We start from the raw sequence: 17,065 nt of genomic DNA on the forward strand, positions 1-17,065 counted from the left end.
CGCGGCGCTCCTGATCGCGCAAATCCGCGCGCAACAGCTGCAGCAGCCGGCTTTTAATAATGCCGGCTGCAAGCGATCTTCAAAATGGCCAGGAACAGATTAAAAAAATTTGGCCGCACTGCGCATGCGTGCCCGATCATCGGTGCGCATGTGCAAAATTATGCACATGCGTTCCGATGACCGGCACGCATGCGCAGTGCGGCCGCATTTTTTTTATATGGTCGCAGTCTTTTTTTTTCAAGTTCGGTGGGCCGAAAGGACCATTGGGGCCAAAGGGACGCAAAAGGGGCTGGTTTAGCACAGGGCTAAATCGCTGGCTTTGAAAGCAGACCAAGGCAGACCAGCAGCATGGTTCAATTCCCGTACCTGCCTCCCCGAACAGGCGCCGGAATGTGGCGACTAGGGGCTTTTCACAGTAACTTCATTTGAAGCCTACTTGTGACAATAAGCGATTTTCATTTTTTCATTTTTTCAAAACCATTTCCTGCATTTTTGTCAGCAACAAACAAGGTAAGAGAAAATGGTGGGTCATGCAGGTCGGCCGGTGTGGGTCGTGAAGGTCAGTTGGGTTGGGTCCCAAAGGTTGGGCGGTTGGTAAAAATGGGTCCCCGGAAAAATAGTTTGAGAAACACTGGTGTAGAACATGCTTTGTGGCACCTAAATGCTGTACCTGAATTTGCAGTTCTCATTACTGACACTGATGCCCAAAACTTTTCTCAGCAGCAACATCTCTTACTTTAAGCACAAAAGTAAAATTATTGAAATTCTCCTAAATGTGACTTTTTCTTGCAGATCCCGCTGGCAGACTTTTACCTGGAGCTGGGAATGCAGGATCATCATCTCTTTTGTTCAAGTAGCTCTTTTCCTCATTGATGTGGTAGCAATCATCTTTTTTCCGAACATGCAAACTCTGTGGCTGGAGGTGCTAGTGGACTCTGTTGCTGTGATAGCCTGGCTTGTGCATGGACTGGCAGTGGGTGCACTCAGCAAGTCTCAGTATGGACGCTCGCTGGGTCCAGCAATCCTGCCTTTCTTTGCAGTTCTGCCTGCCCCAGCATTCATTATCAACCTGATAGCTGATTGCCAGACTGGACAGGTCACATGTTCAGATTACTTTTCAAGCTGGCTGAGGTTTATTTTGACCTGTGCACAATTAACTTTGCTTCTTGCTTATCTGGTTGTACTCATCGCCTCCCAACCTGGAAGAGATGAAATAAGCCCTGAGCAGGAACCATTGTTGCAGGGTGGGACTTCAACACCTGAAGGAGAGATTGTGGCTGAAGATGGGGCAAGCTGGGTCTCTCGCCTCTTCTACTTCTGGATGAACCCCATCATGAAGCGTGGCTATAATTTGCAGATTAACCAGCCCAGTGATGTTTACCAGCTGCCACCAAAACTTAGCACCCGTCAAATCGAAGAACATTTTCAGAAATGCTTGCAGAAGTGTGTGATGGAGAAGGCATCGAGAGAGAAAAAGAAACAGCACAAACCAGAATCTTCTAGAAATCAGCGCAGTGACAGCAGTCAGAGTATCCGCAGAAATTCGTGGCGTGACCAACAGAGATCTGAGGAGATCCAGAAAGAGGCCACATCTACAAACATGGACAAGGAAGTGCATATTCTCACCGTCCTGCATAAAGCCTTCGGCTTTCGTTATTACTGCCTTGGGCTGTTAAAGTTTACCGGCAGCATGTTGGGTTTTGCAGGTCCTCTGCTTTTAAACTTGTTGGTCTCTTTCATGGAGTCGGGCACTCAGCAAATGACTAAGGGAATCTGGTACACGCTGGGCCTCTTCCTTAGCACTTTTGCAGGTGCCATCCTTCTCAACCAGTTCAACTACCACGTTATGGTGGTCGGCTTGATGGTCCGGTCAGCTATAATATCTGCCATCTACCGCAAGGCTCTGCATGTAAACGTTATCACTCTGTCCAAATTCTCTGTCGGTGAGATTGTCAACTTTATGAGCACTGACACAGACCGGATTGTGAACTTCTTTCCCAGTTTCCATGAGGTGTGGAGCCTACCCTTTCAGTTTAGTATCACCCTCTATCTTCTGTACCGGCAGATTGGTGTGACTTTCCTCGGCGGCCTAGTGGTCGGGTTACTGCTAGTGCCTTTAAACAAGGTCATCGCCAACGTCATCATGGAAAATAACAAGAAACTGCTAGGACACAAGGACTCCAGAGTCAGGGTAAGCATTAAGTATAATGACATTGACTTAGAGCAGAGAAACAGGGCGTTCTGCCCCACTACTTTATCCTAACCCAACTTCAAACTCTCAGCATATCACTCTCTTTGTTCCTCCTTTGTTTATTAAACTTCTCTTTATATGCATCTTCTGCTATTTGTCTCACTAGTGGATTCCACATTCAAAATAAATTTGTCCTGAATTCCCTGTAGGTTTATTGATGGCCATCCTCTGTTCCCTAATTTTGGACTCTTCCACAGATGGAAGCATGTTTTCTATATCTACCCTAATAAACCTCTCGGTCTTCACTTTTTCCAGAAAAAAACGATCCAAACTGTTCAGACTGTTCACACTTGCTACATATGGCCTCAGTTCTGGTATCGTTTTGTGAATCTTTTTTGCAATTTCTTCAATGCCTCTCTAATCATCTTGTAATATGTGTGGCCTAACCAAAGTTCAATTTCAAGTTTCACATAACCTCTGTGTTTTTCAATTTTATTCCTCTGGAAATGAGCTCCAGAACTTCGTATTTTAGCCTACATTGCTTCTTTCAGTGAATAGCACATCTATATCCCTAGATCCTTTGCTCCTCTATCCCAGTTAGAATCTTTCTTAGAAAAGAGTAAATCGCCTTCTTATTTCACCCACCTCAGATTTATTGATGTTAAAATTAACTTGTCAATAACATGTTATCCATTCAAGTTTATAAACAATTTGTGATTTTTTTGCATTCTTCCTCCGTGTTAACTATGCCTCCCCCTCCCCCCAAAATTGGTATCTTCCATAAGTTTTGGAATTGTAGTTCTGATTCCTAAATCTAGATCATTCACAGAAATGAGAAACATCAATGGTTCAAATCTCTTTCCACCAGTCTAAATAGCTACACCTAAATTTAGCTCTGTTTTCTGTTTGGTAACTAGCTTGCTATCCCAGGACTTGTCTCTGCCTCTAAATTTTCTGACCTTAACCACAAGTCTACTCTGTGCTCCCTTACCAGAGGCCTTTTGAAAATCTGGATGTTCCACATACTCCATCACCCTTATCATTTCTTCTTAAAGTGTCAAAATAACTGTATCATTAGTCCATACCCAAATGCAGCAATATCTGGACAATATCCAGGCTTGGGCTGACAAGTGGCAAGTAACATTCGCGCCTCACGAGTGCCAGTCAATTACTGTGATCATCTCTTACAAGAGAGGATCTACCCATCACATTTAATGGCATTACCATCGCTGAATTCACCACTATCAATATTCTGACCGTTGACCAGAAACTGAACTGGACTCGACCGATTAACACTGTGGCTGTAAGAGCAGGTCAGAAACTAGGGATTCTGTGGAGCGTAACTCACCTCCTGACTCCCCAAAGCCACCATCTACAAGGCACAAATCAGGAGTGTAATGGATTAATGGGCAGCAGGGTAGCATTGTGGATAGCACAATTGCTTCACAGCTCCAGGGTCCCAGGTTTGATTCCGGCTTGGGTCACTGTCTGTGCGGAGTCTGCACATCCTCCCCGTGTGTGCGTGGGTTTCCTCCGGGTGCTCCGGTTTCCTCCCACAGTCCAAAGATGTGCAGGTTAGGTGGATTGGCCATGATAAATTGCCCCTAGTGTCCAAAATTGCCCTTAGTGTTGGGTGGAGTTACTGGGTTATGGGGCTAGGGTGGCGGTGTGGACCTCTGATAGGGTGCTCTTTCCAAGAGCCGGTGCAGACTCGATGGGCCGAATGGCCTCCTTCTGCACCGTAAATTCTATGTTTCATAGATTATCATATGTTCGATGTTGTCTGGATGAGTGCAGCTCCAACACTCAAGAAGCTTAACATCATCCAGGACAAAGCAGCCCGCTTGATTGGCACCCCTTCCACAAACATTCACTCCCTCACCCCATAAATTAATGTAAAAAAAGCAACTGCTTCATGATTTATTTCTCTGCCCTGCCCTCTTAAGATGCTTCTGCTGGTGTCACAAACATGAGACGCTCTTCAGAATCAAGCAATGAGTGAGAATGACAACATTGTTACAGAACAGAAAGAGTCCAGTCGACTCATTGTGTTTGTGCTGGCTCTCAGAAGGAACAATTCAGTCCCTTGCCTTCTTCCTGTAACCATGTACATTCCTCCTTTTCAGGTAATCTTGTATGCCTCCATTGAACTTCCTCTCAGGCGTGCATTCCGCCTCCTAACCACTTGCTGCTTGAGAATGCCCCCACTCCCCCATTGCCATTCTTTTGCCAATTACTTTAAATCTGTCCCCTCTTATCTTCAATCCTTCCACCAGTGGGAACAGTTTTTCCCTAGCTGCTCTGTCCAGTCCTGTCATGATTTTGAATACCTGCATCAAATCTCCTCTCAACCTTCTCTTTTTCAAGGAAAACAGTCCCAACTTCTCTCATCCATCTAAATAACTGAAGTTCCTCACCCATGTAATTATTCCTGTCAGTCAGGGGAGATGGTGGTGTGGCGATAATGTCACTGGACCAGTAATCCTGAGACTGAGGCTAATGCTCTGGGGGAATGGGTTCAAATCCCACCATGTGGTTAATAACATTTGGAATTGAAAGCTGGTCTCAGTAATAGTAGCAATTATCATCTGGTTCACTAATGTCCTGACGGGAAGGAAATCTGTCGTCCTTACCTGGTCTGGTCTACATTTCCCATGCCCACAGCCATGTGGTTGACTCTTAAAATGTCCTCTAAAATGTCCTCTGAAATTTTTTTTTTTTTTTTATTTTTTTTTATTTTTTTTTTATAAATGTTTTATTGAAAATTTTTTCCCAAACAACAATTTTTCCCCTCTTACAAAGCAAACGCAACAATAACAATACAGAAATTTTAAACAATACACAAGTAACAAAACCCCTTTATCTTTGACCTAAACTTAAACTAAACCCCCCCCCCCCCCCCCTCCCCCTGGGTTGCTGCTGCTGGTCATCTGTCTTCCCTCTAACGTTCCCCTAGGTAGTCGAGAAATGGCTGCCACTGCCTGGTGAACCCTTGAGCCGATCCTCTCAGGGCAAACTTTATCTGCTCCAGTTTAATGAACCCCGCCATATCATTTACCCAGGCCTCCAGTCCGGGGGGTTTCGCCTCCTTCCACATGAGTAGGATCCTGCGCCGGGCTACTAGGGACGCAAAGGCCACAACGTCGGCCTCTTTCGCCTCCTGCACTCCCGGCTCTTCCGCAACTCCAAATAGAGCTAACCCCCAGCCTGGTTTGACCCGGGCCTTCACCACCCGCGAAATCACTCCCGTCACTCCCTTCCAATACCCTTCCAGTGCCGGGCATGCCCAAAACATATGTGCGTGGTTTGCCGGGCTCCCGCCACACCTCCCACATTTGTCCTCCACTCCAAAGAACCTGCTCAATCTTGCTCCCGTTATGTGTGCTCTATGTAGCACCTTAAATTGAATCAGGCTAAGCCTGGCGCATGAGGAAGAGGAATTTACCCTGCTTAGGGCATCAGCCCACATACCCTCCTCTATCTCCTCCCCTAGTTCTTCTTCCCACTTTCCTTTTAGTTCGCCCACCGACTCCTCCCCCTCTTCCCTCATCTCTCGGTAAATCTCTGACACCTTGCCCTCTCCGACCCACACCCCTGAAAGCACCCTGTCCTGTATCCCCTGTGTCGGGAGCAATGGAAATTCCCTCACCTGTTGTCTAGTAAATGCCCTCACCTGCATATATCTCAAGAAATTTCCCCGGGGCAACTTATACTTTTCCTCCAATGCTCCCAAGCTCGCAAAAGTCCCATCTATAAATAAATCTCCCACCCTCCTAATTCCCAACTGGAACCAGCTCTGAAATCCTCCATCCATTCTTCCTGGGGCGAACCTATGGTTGTTCCTGATTGGGGACCCCACCAGGGCTCCCCGCACCCCTCCCTGTCGCCTCCACTGTCCCCAGATATTCAATGTTGCCGCCACCACCGGGTTCGTGGTAAAATGTCCTCTGAAATTAATGAACAAGTCACTCGAGCTCACTTGGCTAGACCGCTGGTTTGTGATGCAGGGCACGGCCAACAGCGGGGGTTCAATTCCTGTACCAGCTGACGTTATTCATGAAGGCCCTGCCTACTCAACCTTACCCCTCGCCTGAGGTGTGGTGATCCTCAGGTTAAATCACCACCAGTCAGCTCTCCCCCTCAAAGGGGAAAGCAGCCTATGTGCAGCTTCAGTGTAATTAGGGACGGGCAATAAATGTTGACCTTGCCTGTGAAACCCATACCCAAATGACTGCTGCTTCTGGATGTGGAAGGGAGGGAAAAATTGGGTATATATATAAGTGGCTGGGGGAGCAGGGAGATGAGTGGGTGGTGAAGATCAAGGAGAAATGGGGAGTTGGGAGGGGAGATAAATTGGGGAGTATGGAGTGAGGCACTGCAAAGGGTAAACGGGACCTCCTCTTGTGCAAGGATGAGCCTGATACAGTTTAAGGTGGTGCACAGGATGCATATAACTCGGGTGAGAATGAGTGAGTTCTTTCAAGGGGTAGCAGATGAGTGTGAGAGGTGTGGGTGGAGGCCAGCGAATCATGCGCACATGTTTTGGGAAGATTCTGGGCGGGAGTGTTCGCGGTCTGAGCCAGGATAGTGGAGGAGGAGGTGGACCCCGACCCGTTGGTGGCGATATTTGGGATTTCAGAGAAGCCGGAGCTCATGGAGAGGAGGAAGGCCAATGTCGTGGCTTTCGCCTCTCTTCACGGCGGCATGACCGGGGGTAGCAACATGGTTGGGTGACCTGTATGACTTCCTACGGTTAGAGAAGATAAAGTATGAGTTAAGGGGCTCAGCAGGGGAGTTTGAGAAAAGGTGGGGAATGTTTGTGACTGTGTTTGAGGAGCTATTCGTCGGTGGGGGGGGGGGGGGGGGTGAAAAAGGAGGAAAAACGTTACAGACTGTATCATTGATTATTGAGAAGAATGTTTCCCGGGGTGTTTATTTGCTGTAACCTGCTTTGATACATATTTGTAACAAAATACGTTAAAAAAAAAGAAACCCATACCCAAAAAAGAGTGAAGAGAAAAATAATATTTTCTGTACTCTTTAATGCCTTCACATCTTTCCAGAAGTGCAGCATGGAGATCTGCATGCAGTTTTCCAGCTGAGCCTGAACCAAGTTTAACATACTTTATTTCCCAGTAAATGAAACTTTATTAACTTGCCTGCTACCTTTAATAATATGTACACATATATACCCAGGTTTCTCTGCTCCTGCATCCCCTGTAGTATTGTAGCCTTTATTTTATATTGTCTCTGCATTCTTGCTACCAAAGTGAATCATTTCACACTTCTCAGCATTAAATTTCATCTGCTACTTGTTCACCCATTCTACCAACCTGTCTATGTCCTTTTGAAGTTGTACACTATTCTCCTTGCAGCTCACAATAATTACAAGTTTTGAATTGTCCACAAATATTTTAATTGTTCCCTGTACACCAAGGCCCAGGTCATTAATTATATATCCAGACAGAGTCTTAACACTGACATAGAGAGACAGAGAGATAGAAATAGGAGCAGGAGGAGGCCAATCGGCCTTTGGAGCTTCCTCCGCCCTTCATTATAATCATGGTTGATCATCAAACTCACAAGCCTAATCCTGCCTCTCTCTCCACCCTAAGTGCTATATCTAACTGGTTCTTGAAAACATGCAATGTTTTGGCCTCAACTACCTCATCTGGTAATGAATTCCACAGACTCGCCACTCTCTGGGTAAAGAAATTTCTCTTTATCTCTGCCCTAAATGGTCTATTCCGTATCCTCAGACTGTGACCCCTGGTTCTGGACATACCCACCATCGGGAACATCCTTCCTGCAAATACCCTGTCTAGTCCTGTTAGAATTTTATAGGTTTCTAAGGGAGCCCCCCTTACGGGGTTACGGGGCTGGTTCCCGTACCAGCCTCCTCGACAGGCGCCGGAATGTGGCGACTAGGGGCTTTTCACAGTAACTTCATTGAAGCCTACTTGTGACAATAAGCGATTTTCATTTCATTTTTATTTCATTCTTCTGAAGAGTTGTTAAGAAGGCTTATAGGATGCTTGAGTTTATAAATAGAGGCATAGAGTACATACACATGTTTCACCTGTACAAATCATTGGTCAGACCAATTTGGAGTATTGTGTTCAGTTCTAGACACCTTATTTAAGGAAGGGTGTTAAAGCCCTGGCGAGAGTGCAGAAATTTACCAAAATGATACCAGGAATGAGGAATTTTAGATGCAAGGAAAGATTGGACTAATTGGGCTTGTTCTCCTTGGGGCAGAGGAGATTAGGAGGTGACCTTATTGAGGTGTTCAAAATCCATACCAATTTTGACGGTGAAGAAGGATATTCTATTTCCACTGGTCGCAATTTCAAGATGGTCAGCAAGTAAGTTAGGGGTGAGATGAGGAGAAACTTTACTCAGAGTTGTTGGGATTTGGAATGTGCTGCCTGGGAGTGTGGTGGAGGCAGATTCCATCGGAGGTTTCAAAAGAGCTGGAAATATATTTGAAAATGATTAATTTAGAGAGCTACAGAGATAGGGCTGGGGAATAGGACTAGCTAGGTAGCTCTTTTGGGAGCCGGTCCAAACACGATGGGCTGAATGGCCACTGTGCAGTAAATAACAAATAACTCCAGCAAATACAATCCTAACCAATTTGACCTCTCCTCATTCGGAGTCTTGCCATCCCTGGAATCAATCTGGTAAACCTTCTCTGTACTCGGTCTATAGCAAGACCATCTTTCCTCAGACAAGGAGACCAGAACTGCGCACACTATTCCAGATGTGGCCTCACCAATACCCTGTATAATTGCAGTGAGACATCTCTGCTCCTGTACTCGAATCCATACCATACCATTTGCCTTCTTTATCACCTGCATGCTTACCTTCAGCGGTTGTGAGGGCAGCACAGTGGCGCAGCGGTAGCACTGCAGTATCACGTTGCGAGGTCCCAGGTTCGATCCCGGCTCTGGGTCACTGTCCGTGTGGAGTTTGAACATTCTCCCCGTGTTTGCGTGGGTTTCGCCCCCAAAACCTAAAGTTCTGCAAGGTAGGTGGATTGGCCATGCTAAATTGCCCTTAATTGGAAAAAATGAATTGAGTACTCTAAATTTAAAAAAAAATGCTTACCTTCAGCGACTGGCGTACGAGATCACCCAGGTCGTGCTGTACACTCACATCTCCTAACTTATAGCCATTCTGAAAATAGACTGCCTTCTTGTTTTTGCTACCAAAGTGGACAACCTCACATTTGTCCAAGTTATACTGTACCTGCCATCCATTTGCCCAATAACTCAACTTATTCAAATCATACTGGAGAATCTCTGCATCCTCCTCACAGCTCACCCTCCCACCCAGCTTTGTGTCATCTGTAAATTTGGAAATATTACATTTTGTTCCCTGATCTAAACCATTAATATATATTGTGAATAGCTGGGGTCCCAGCACCAAGGGAACTCCACTATAAACCTGACAAAATGTCCATTAGGAACTGGGAACCCGGCAGGCCCATTGTGTCATCATGCTCCTGCCCCACCCAACTTATTCCCTCTTATCTTGACTCCATCCTCACTCCTCTGGTCCATTCCTTCCCCACCTACATCCAGGATTCCTCTGATGCCCTGCATCACATTGACAGCTTCCTGTTCGCAGGCCCTAACCACATTCTATTCACCATGGATGTGCAATCCCTCTACACCTCCATCCCACACTGGGATGGCCTGAGAGCGCTTCACTTCTTGCTCGAAAAGAGGCCCAGACAGTTCCCATCCACCACCACTCTCTTCCGCCTGGCTGAACTCGTTCTATCTCTCAACAACTTCTCCTTTAACTCATCCCATTTTCTCCAAATCAAAGGCGAAGCAATGGATACCTGCATGGGTCCTAGCTATGCTTGTCTTTTTATGGGGTATGTGGAACATTCCTTTTTCCAGGCCCATACGGGTCCCCTCCCACAACTCCTTTACCGATACATTGATGACTATTTTGGTGCCGCTTCATGCTCTCACCCGGACCTGGAAAAATTCATCAACTTCGCTTCCAGTTTCCACCCCTCCATCACTTTCACCTGGTCCATCTCAGACACTTCCCTTCCCTTCCTTGATCCTTCTGTCTCCATTTCCAGCAATAGACGATCTACTAATATCCACGACAAGCCCACTGACTCCCACAGCTATCTGGACTATAGTTCTTCGCACCCTACACCCTTTCTCCAAGGACTCCATCCCTTTCTCTCAACTCCTTCGACTCCGTCGCATTTGTTCCGATGCCACTTTCCAAAATGGTGCTTCGAAAATGTGTTCCTTCTTCCTCAACCGTGATTTCCCACCTACAGTGACAGGGCCCTCAACAGTGTGCGGTCCATCTCCCGCGCCACTACCCTCGCCCCCTCCCCTCCCTCCCAGAACAAGGATAGAGTCCCCCTCGTTCTCACACTTCACCCCACCAGCTTCCGTATGCAAAGCATAATCCTCCGCCATTTTCGCCATTTCAGCGTGATGCCACCACCAAACACATCTTCCCTTCACTCCCTCTGTCAGCATTCCGCAGAGGCCGTTCTGTCCGAGATAATCTAGTCCACTCCTCCACCATACCCAGTACCTCTCCCATCACCCTGGCATCTTCCCATGCAATTGCAGAAGGTGTAACACCTGCCCATCTTCCATGCTTAACATCTCAGGCCCAAAACACTCATTCCAGGTTAAGCAATGTTTCACTTGCACGTCTTCCCATCTGGTCTATTGCATTCGCTGCTCCCAATGCGGTCTCTTCTATATAGGAGAGACCAAACGCAGACTGGGTGATCGCTTTGCTGAGCACCTTCGGTCTGTGCACAATCAGGACCCTGACCTTCCTGGTGCTTGCCATTTTAACACAAGACCCTGCTCCCATGCCCACATGTCTGTCCTTGGCCTGCTGCAATGTTCCAGTGAAGCTCAACGCAAACTGGAGAAACAACATCCCATCTTCCGGTTAGACACCCTACAGCATTCCGGTCTCAACATCGAATTCAACAACTTCAGATGATTAGCTCTACCCCACCTCGATCCATTTGTTTTCATCCCATTTCTTTCTTTCTTGTCTTTCATAACATATATTTACCCACCCCAGTCTTATCCATCTGCCCTTACCCCTTCTCCCCTTTGCTTCTCCCTTCCCCTCCCCCCACATCTCCATCTGTCACAGTTTACCCTCTGATGTTAGTTCCTCTGCTGTTTGGCCTCTCACACCTTTTGTTCTCTCTGGGGACTGCCATTAACACTCCTTTCCCTTGGTTTCTGTGGCCATTCGCACCCTGTTTCCCTGGGTTTCTGTGGCTATGGCTCATCTTTCATTCTCACTCCACAGTGTCAATATCTCCCACTTTCTCTGTCTGTTAGCTTTGATAAAGAGTCATTGGACTCGAAACGTTAGCTCTTTTCTCTCCCGACAGATGCTGCCAGACCTGCTGAGATTTCCCAGCATTTTCTCTTCCATTCGGAACTAGTCCCTGTTTCCTGTCACTCATTCAATTTCATATCTAAATATGACTTTGAGTTCAAACTTTGCCCTCAAGTGTGTTGTCCAGAAATATATGAAGTGCCTTTTAGAAGCTTCTCTACATCACACCAAGAGCATTACCATGATCAACTCCCTCTGTTACCTCATCAAAAATCTCTACAATGCCAGTTAAACATGATTTGTCCTTAACAAATCTGTGTCAGCTTTCCTTAATTAAACCGTATTTGTGACTTCTGGTAGCGGCCATGGAGTGAGTGGTCGCATGTTTGGTAGCTCCCGCTCGTGGTGGTCGTTCCGTGGCCATTGCCCTGGTTTGCAGTGGGGATTTTGGAGGAAAAAGGTGTAGCAGAAGAGGTTGACCCCCTAGTTTATGGAGCGGCAGACCAGAAATGCCTGGAAAAAAGCAAACCAGTTGGCTGGGTGGGATGCTGGCGGCGCGTGCGGGGTTGCAGATGGGCGGGGTCTGGCCCTGCCGGCTCAGTGGTCGATGGAGCAGGTGGGGAGCTCCTTGAACGACAGGTTAACCCGGCGGAGGAGGGGAGGTTTGGAGGGCCTGGCCCGGGCAGCGGACCCGGGCGGTGGTTGACCACGTTGGGACAAGACTGGCAGCCCAGGAACGGGCAATCCGGAGGTTGGAGGAGCTGGTGGGGGAGCATGAGGAGTGGCCTTGATGGCAGCGGAGATTGGACTGTTGCGAGACCAGTGGAAGCGACTGCTTGGAAGGGTGGAGTACCTGGAGGGCCGGTCTCATGGGTGCAGCGTCCGGGTCGTGGGCCTGCCGGAGGGGAGTGAGGGAACGGATGTTGGTGCATATGTCTGGGGGGATGCTGGGGAGGCTGCTTGGGGAGGGTGTGTTTGGCTGGCATTTGGAGGTGGGTGGAGCCCAAGGGGCGATGATGAGTGGGCTGAGGGCGTTGGTGGTACGGTTGCATTGGTTCCTGAATAAGGAGCGTTTCATAGGGTGGAGCAGGCAGACAAGGCAATGCAACTGGGAGGGTGGAGGGAGCTGGGGGCAGAGCTGGCAGAGTGGAGGGCGAGCTTAATAGGGTAGGGTCGGTAAAGTTCGGACTTCTGTATGGGTGACCTGTGGGGGCCGGGAGTTGTATTTTTGGCTCGGCGGAGCAGGCGGTGGACTTCGTGGGTGAGGGTGGACTTGCAGGAGGAGGAGGACTTTGATCTTTGATGGAGGAGAAGTGGAATGAATGTATTACATTGCGAAGAACTTTGTCTTTGGTGGTTTTTTTTCTTCTTTTTTTGGCTTTAGGCTGGTTTACAATTCTTTGTCAAGTGATGAGGGGTGGGTCTCTGTGTTCGGACCTTGGGAGGGATTGTGTGTTTATTTTTACTTCTTGCCTTTGTTGTGACTATTTGCACTAAGAGTGGGAGGGTGGGATGCTAGGCGTCATGGGCAGGGGCTGCCAGGCTAGCTGGGCGGGCTAGTTCATGGAAGTGCAGTGGGGGTGTCGGGGGGCGGGGTGGGGGGGGTGAGCTGAAGATCTTGGGGGAGTTGGGTTGGAGGGGGAGTGGGGGGATCGGGTGGGGGATGGGATAGTACTGCTAACGGGGAGGGGACTTTCAAAATGGAGGAGGAGGAGGAGGCTAGATGACGGTAGTTGCCCGAGGCAAGCCAGGAGACTGCCGAAGACTGGGCCGAAGACTGCCCCAGGAGAGGGTATGGCTGATCGACAGGGAAGGGGCGCATGATGCTCCTCCGTCCAGACTGGTCACATTGAACGTTCGCGGGCTGAATGGGCCAATCAAAAGGGCCCGTGTGTCCGCGCACTAGAGGTGACTGAAGGCGGATATGGCCATGCTGCAGGAGACACATTTGAAGGTGGGAGACCAGATTAGGCTAAGGAAGGGATAGGTTGGGCAAGTGTCCATTCGGGGTTAGACTTCAAAACAAGGGGGTGGCGATTTTGGTTAATAAGCGGGTGGCATTCGAGGTGGGGAATATAGAGGCGGATCCAGGCGGTTGATATGTTATGGTTAGTGGGAAGCTGGAGTGAATGGTTGTGGTGTTGGTGAATATATATGCCCCGAACTGGGATGGTGTGGAATTTATGAGACGGGAACTGAGGAAGATTCCGGACCTAGATTCCCATGGACTGATTATGGGTGAGATTTCAACATGGTCCTTGATCCAAGGCTAGACCAGTTGAGTTCTAGGACTGGGAAGGTATCCGCTATGGCTAAGGAGCTCCGGGGGTTCATGAAGCACATGGTGGGGTCGATCCGTGGAGATTCTGGAGGCCGAGGAGTCAGGAGTTTTCGTTCTACTCACATGCGCATAAGGTGTATTCCCGGATAGACTTTATTGTGAGGAACAAAACACTGCTGGCTGAGGTGCTAGATGCTGAATATTCAGCAATAATGGTGTCAGACCACGACCCGCACTGGGTTGGACTTGCAAGTTAGTAAAGGAAAGGCCCAGGGCCTGCAATGGAGGTTGGATGTGGGGCTGTGAGTGTAGGAGGAGGTGTGTGAGCGGGTGAGGGAGGCCATTTGGGGATACATTAAGAGTAATGATATGGGAGAGGTGTCGGCGGGGCTGGTCTGGGAGGCATTGAAGGTGGTTATCAGGGGAGAATTCATCTCAGTTCGGGCCCATAAGGAGAAGGTGGAGCGGGCGGAGTTAAACAGACTGGTAAGCAAAATTTTACAGGTGGACAGGAGATATGCGGAGACTCCGGATGACGTGCTTTTGAAAGAGCGTCAGAGACTGCAGCTAGAATTTGGGCTCCTGTCCACAGGTAAGGCGGTGGGACAACTGAAATGAAAATGAGGGTAAGGGGGAGAATATGAATACGGGGAGAAAGCTAGTAGGATGCTGGTGCACCAGTTGAGGAAACAGGAGGTGGCGAGTGAGAATCCCCAGCCGGGGAGGGGGGAATGAAACTATTTTTGGGTGGGGCTGGAGTTCCCGAGGATAGATGAAGAGTTGGTGAAGGATCTGGGTGCCCCAATTGGGCCAAGGAGGTTATAGAGGGGTTGGGGGTGATATAATCGGGCAAAGCCCCGGGACCGGACGGATACCCAGCGGAGTTCTATAAGAAGTTTTCCGGACTGTTGGGGCCGCTTTTGGCACAGGCTTTCAATGAGTCAAAGGAACTGGGAGTGCTCCCACCAACGTTATCGCAGGCATCGATTTCCCTTATCTTGAAACGGGTTAAGAATCCGGAAAGCTGTGGGACATATAGGCCAATCTCCCTGCTAAATGTGGATGCAAAATTGCCTGCAAAGATTCTGGCCACACGTATAGAGGATTGTGTTCCGGGGGGTAAGAGGGGAGGACCGGATGGGATTTGTTGATGGACGACACCTGACGTCCAACATTTAGGTGGCTCCTTCGTGTAATAATGATGCCAGTGGAGGGGCGTGAGGTCGAGGTGGAGGTGGCCATGGATGCAGAAAAGACCTTTGATCGGGTGGAGTGGAAATATCTGTGGAAGGTCCTGGGGAGTTTTGGGTTCAGGCACCGGTGGCAAATGTGAGGATGAATCGGGTGGTGCGATCAAAATATTTTAGCCTGTGCCGAGGAACGAGACAGGGATGTCCATTCTCCCCACTACTGTTTGCCCTGGCCATAGAGCTGTTGACAATGGCGCTGCGAACACTGAACGTTTGGCGGGGGATAGTGAGAGGGGGCATGGAACACAGGGTCTCTCTCTATGCGGATGATTTGCTCCTTTGTATAACAGACCTGTTGGGGGAGATTGTTGGAATTATGAGGACATTGGAGTAATTTGGCCGGTTCTCAGGTTATAAATTAAATATGGGCAAGAGTGAGGTTTTTGCGAGCCGTTCAAAGTGGTGGGAGGGAGTTTTAGGTACCTGGGTATTCAAGTGGCACGGGACTGGGGTCAGCTTCACAAATTTAATTTGGGCAGATTGATAGAGCAGATAAAAGGGGACTTTCAGAGGTGGGACGTGCTCCCACTGTCATTGGCGGGGAGGTTTCAGACTGAAAATGACAGTCTTCCCGAGATTGCTGTTTGTTTTTCAGTGTCTCCCAATTTTCATCCCTAAGGCGTTTTTTAGGAAGATGAATGTGGTGATCTCGGGTTTTATTTGGGCTGGGAAAACCCAGCGGGTGAAGAACGCCCTACTTGAGCGGAGGCGCGGGGAGGGGGACTGGCCCATCGAACTTTATCAATTATTACTAGGCGGCTAACATATCGATGGTTAGGTACTGGGGGAGGGGTTGCTGTGGGAACGGAGAGAGATGGCATCTTGTAAGGGCACGAGTCTGAAGGCTTTGTTCGCGGCACCTCTGTCTTTCTCGCCGGCTCGGTACTCCACTCCGGTGTTAGTGACAGCCCTGAGGGTGTGGGGGCAGTTGAGGTAGCACATGGGACTGGAGGGGGCGTCGGTGGTGGTCACCGATCTGTGACAACCACCGGTCGCTCTGGGGGGGCTGGACGGGGGCTTTAGGAGGTGGCAGCGGGCAGGGATCGAGAGATTCAAAGATCATTTCATTGAGGAGGGTTTCCTGAGTTCTGAGGAGCGAGAGGAGGAGTTCGAGTTGCCAGGTGGGAATGGGCTCTGGTACTTGCAAGTGCAGGATTTTGTTCGGAGGCAGGTCCCTGGCTTCCCGCTAAGGGGGCTACAGGACACGATGATGTCAAAAACAGGGGTTGGGGATGGTAAGATCTCGGAAATATATAAGGAACTGATGGAACGGGATGGGGTTCCAAAAGGGGAGGGGAAGTGGGCGGAAGAGCTGGGAGGGGAGTTGGAAGTTGGGTTATGGGAGAGTTAATGCATCCTCATCATGTGACAGGCTTAGCCTGATCCAATTCAAGGTCGTCCACCGGGATTAATTTTTTCCAATTATGGGGAAATTTAGCATGGCCAATCCACCTACCCTACACATTTTTGGGTTGTGGGGCAAAACCCATGCAAACACGGAGAGAATGTGCAAACTCCATATGGGCAGTGACCCAGAGCCGGGATCGAACCTGGGACCTCAGCACCGTGAGGCAGCAGGGCTAACCACTGCACCACCGTGCTGCCCCGAGCAGGTTTTTTGAGGTGAAGGGCAGGTGTGAGTGGCGTGGGGGAAGTGCTGCGAATCATGGGCATATGTTCTGGGTGTGTCTGGGGCTGAGGGGGATTTTGGGATTCTTGGGTGTCATGTCAGAGGTCCTGGAAGGGAGGGTGACTCCGAGTCCAGAGGTGGCAATATTTGGAGTATCGGAAGATCCGGGAGCGCAGGGGGAGAGAGAGGCCGACATTGCCTCCCTGGTGGCCCGGAGATGGATTTTGCTGGGATGGAGGGATTCGGAGTCTCCTGTTGCCAATTCGCACCGGAGACGCCAATAATGTTGATCTTTAAACTGGACATTGATATGACAGTTATTAATGATGATATTGCTTTTCAGAGTCGCCAGG

At 48.9% G+C, this 17,065-nt stretch overlaps 1 protein-coding gene across 4 annotated transcripts in view; it reads left to right on the top strand.

The window, feature by feature from the left end:
- The window catches only part of abcc10 (ATP-binding cassette, sub-family C (CFTR/MRP), member 10), a 712,922-nt gene that overhangs the window by 66,568 nt on the left and 629,289 nt on the right, over window positions 1-17,065 (top strand). For all 4 annotated transcript variants that reach the window (XM_072500316.1, XM_072500319.1, XM_072500315.1 and 1 more), the window contains exon 3: window positions 793-2,191. In XM_072500316.1, coding sequence (XP_072356417.1) covers window positions 793-2,191 — 1,399 coding nt within the window. The remainder of the gene's footprint in view (window positions 1-792; window positions 2,192-17,065) is intronic.

The sequence above is a fragment of the Scyliorhinus torazame genome, chromosome 4, assembly GCF_047496885.1.
Source record: "Scyliorhinus torazame isolate Kashiwa2021f chromosome 4, sScyTor2.1, whole genome shotgun sequence".
Taxonomy (NCBI): domain Eukaryota; kingdom Metazoa; phylum Chordata; class Chondrichthyes; order Carcharhiniformes; family Scyliorhinidae; genus Scyliorhinus; species Scyliorhinus torazame.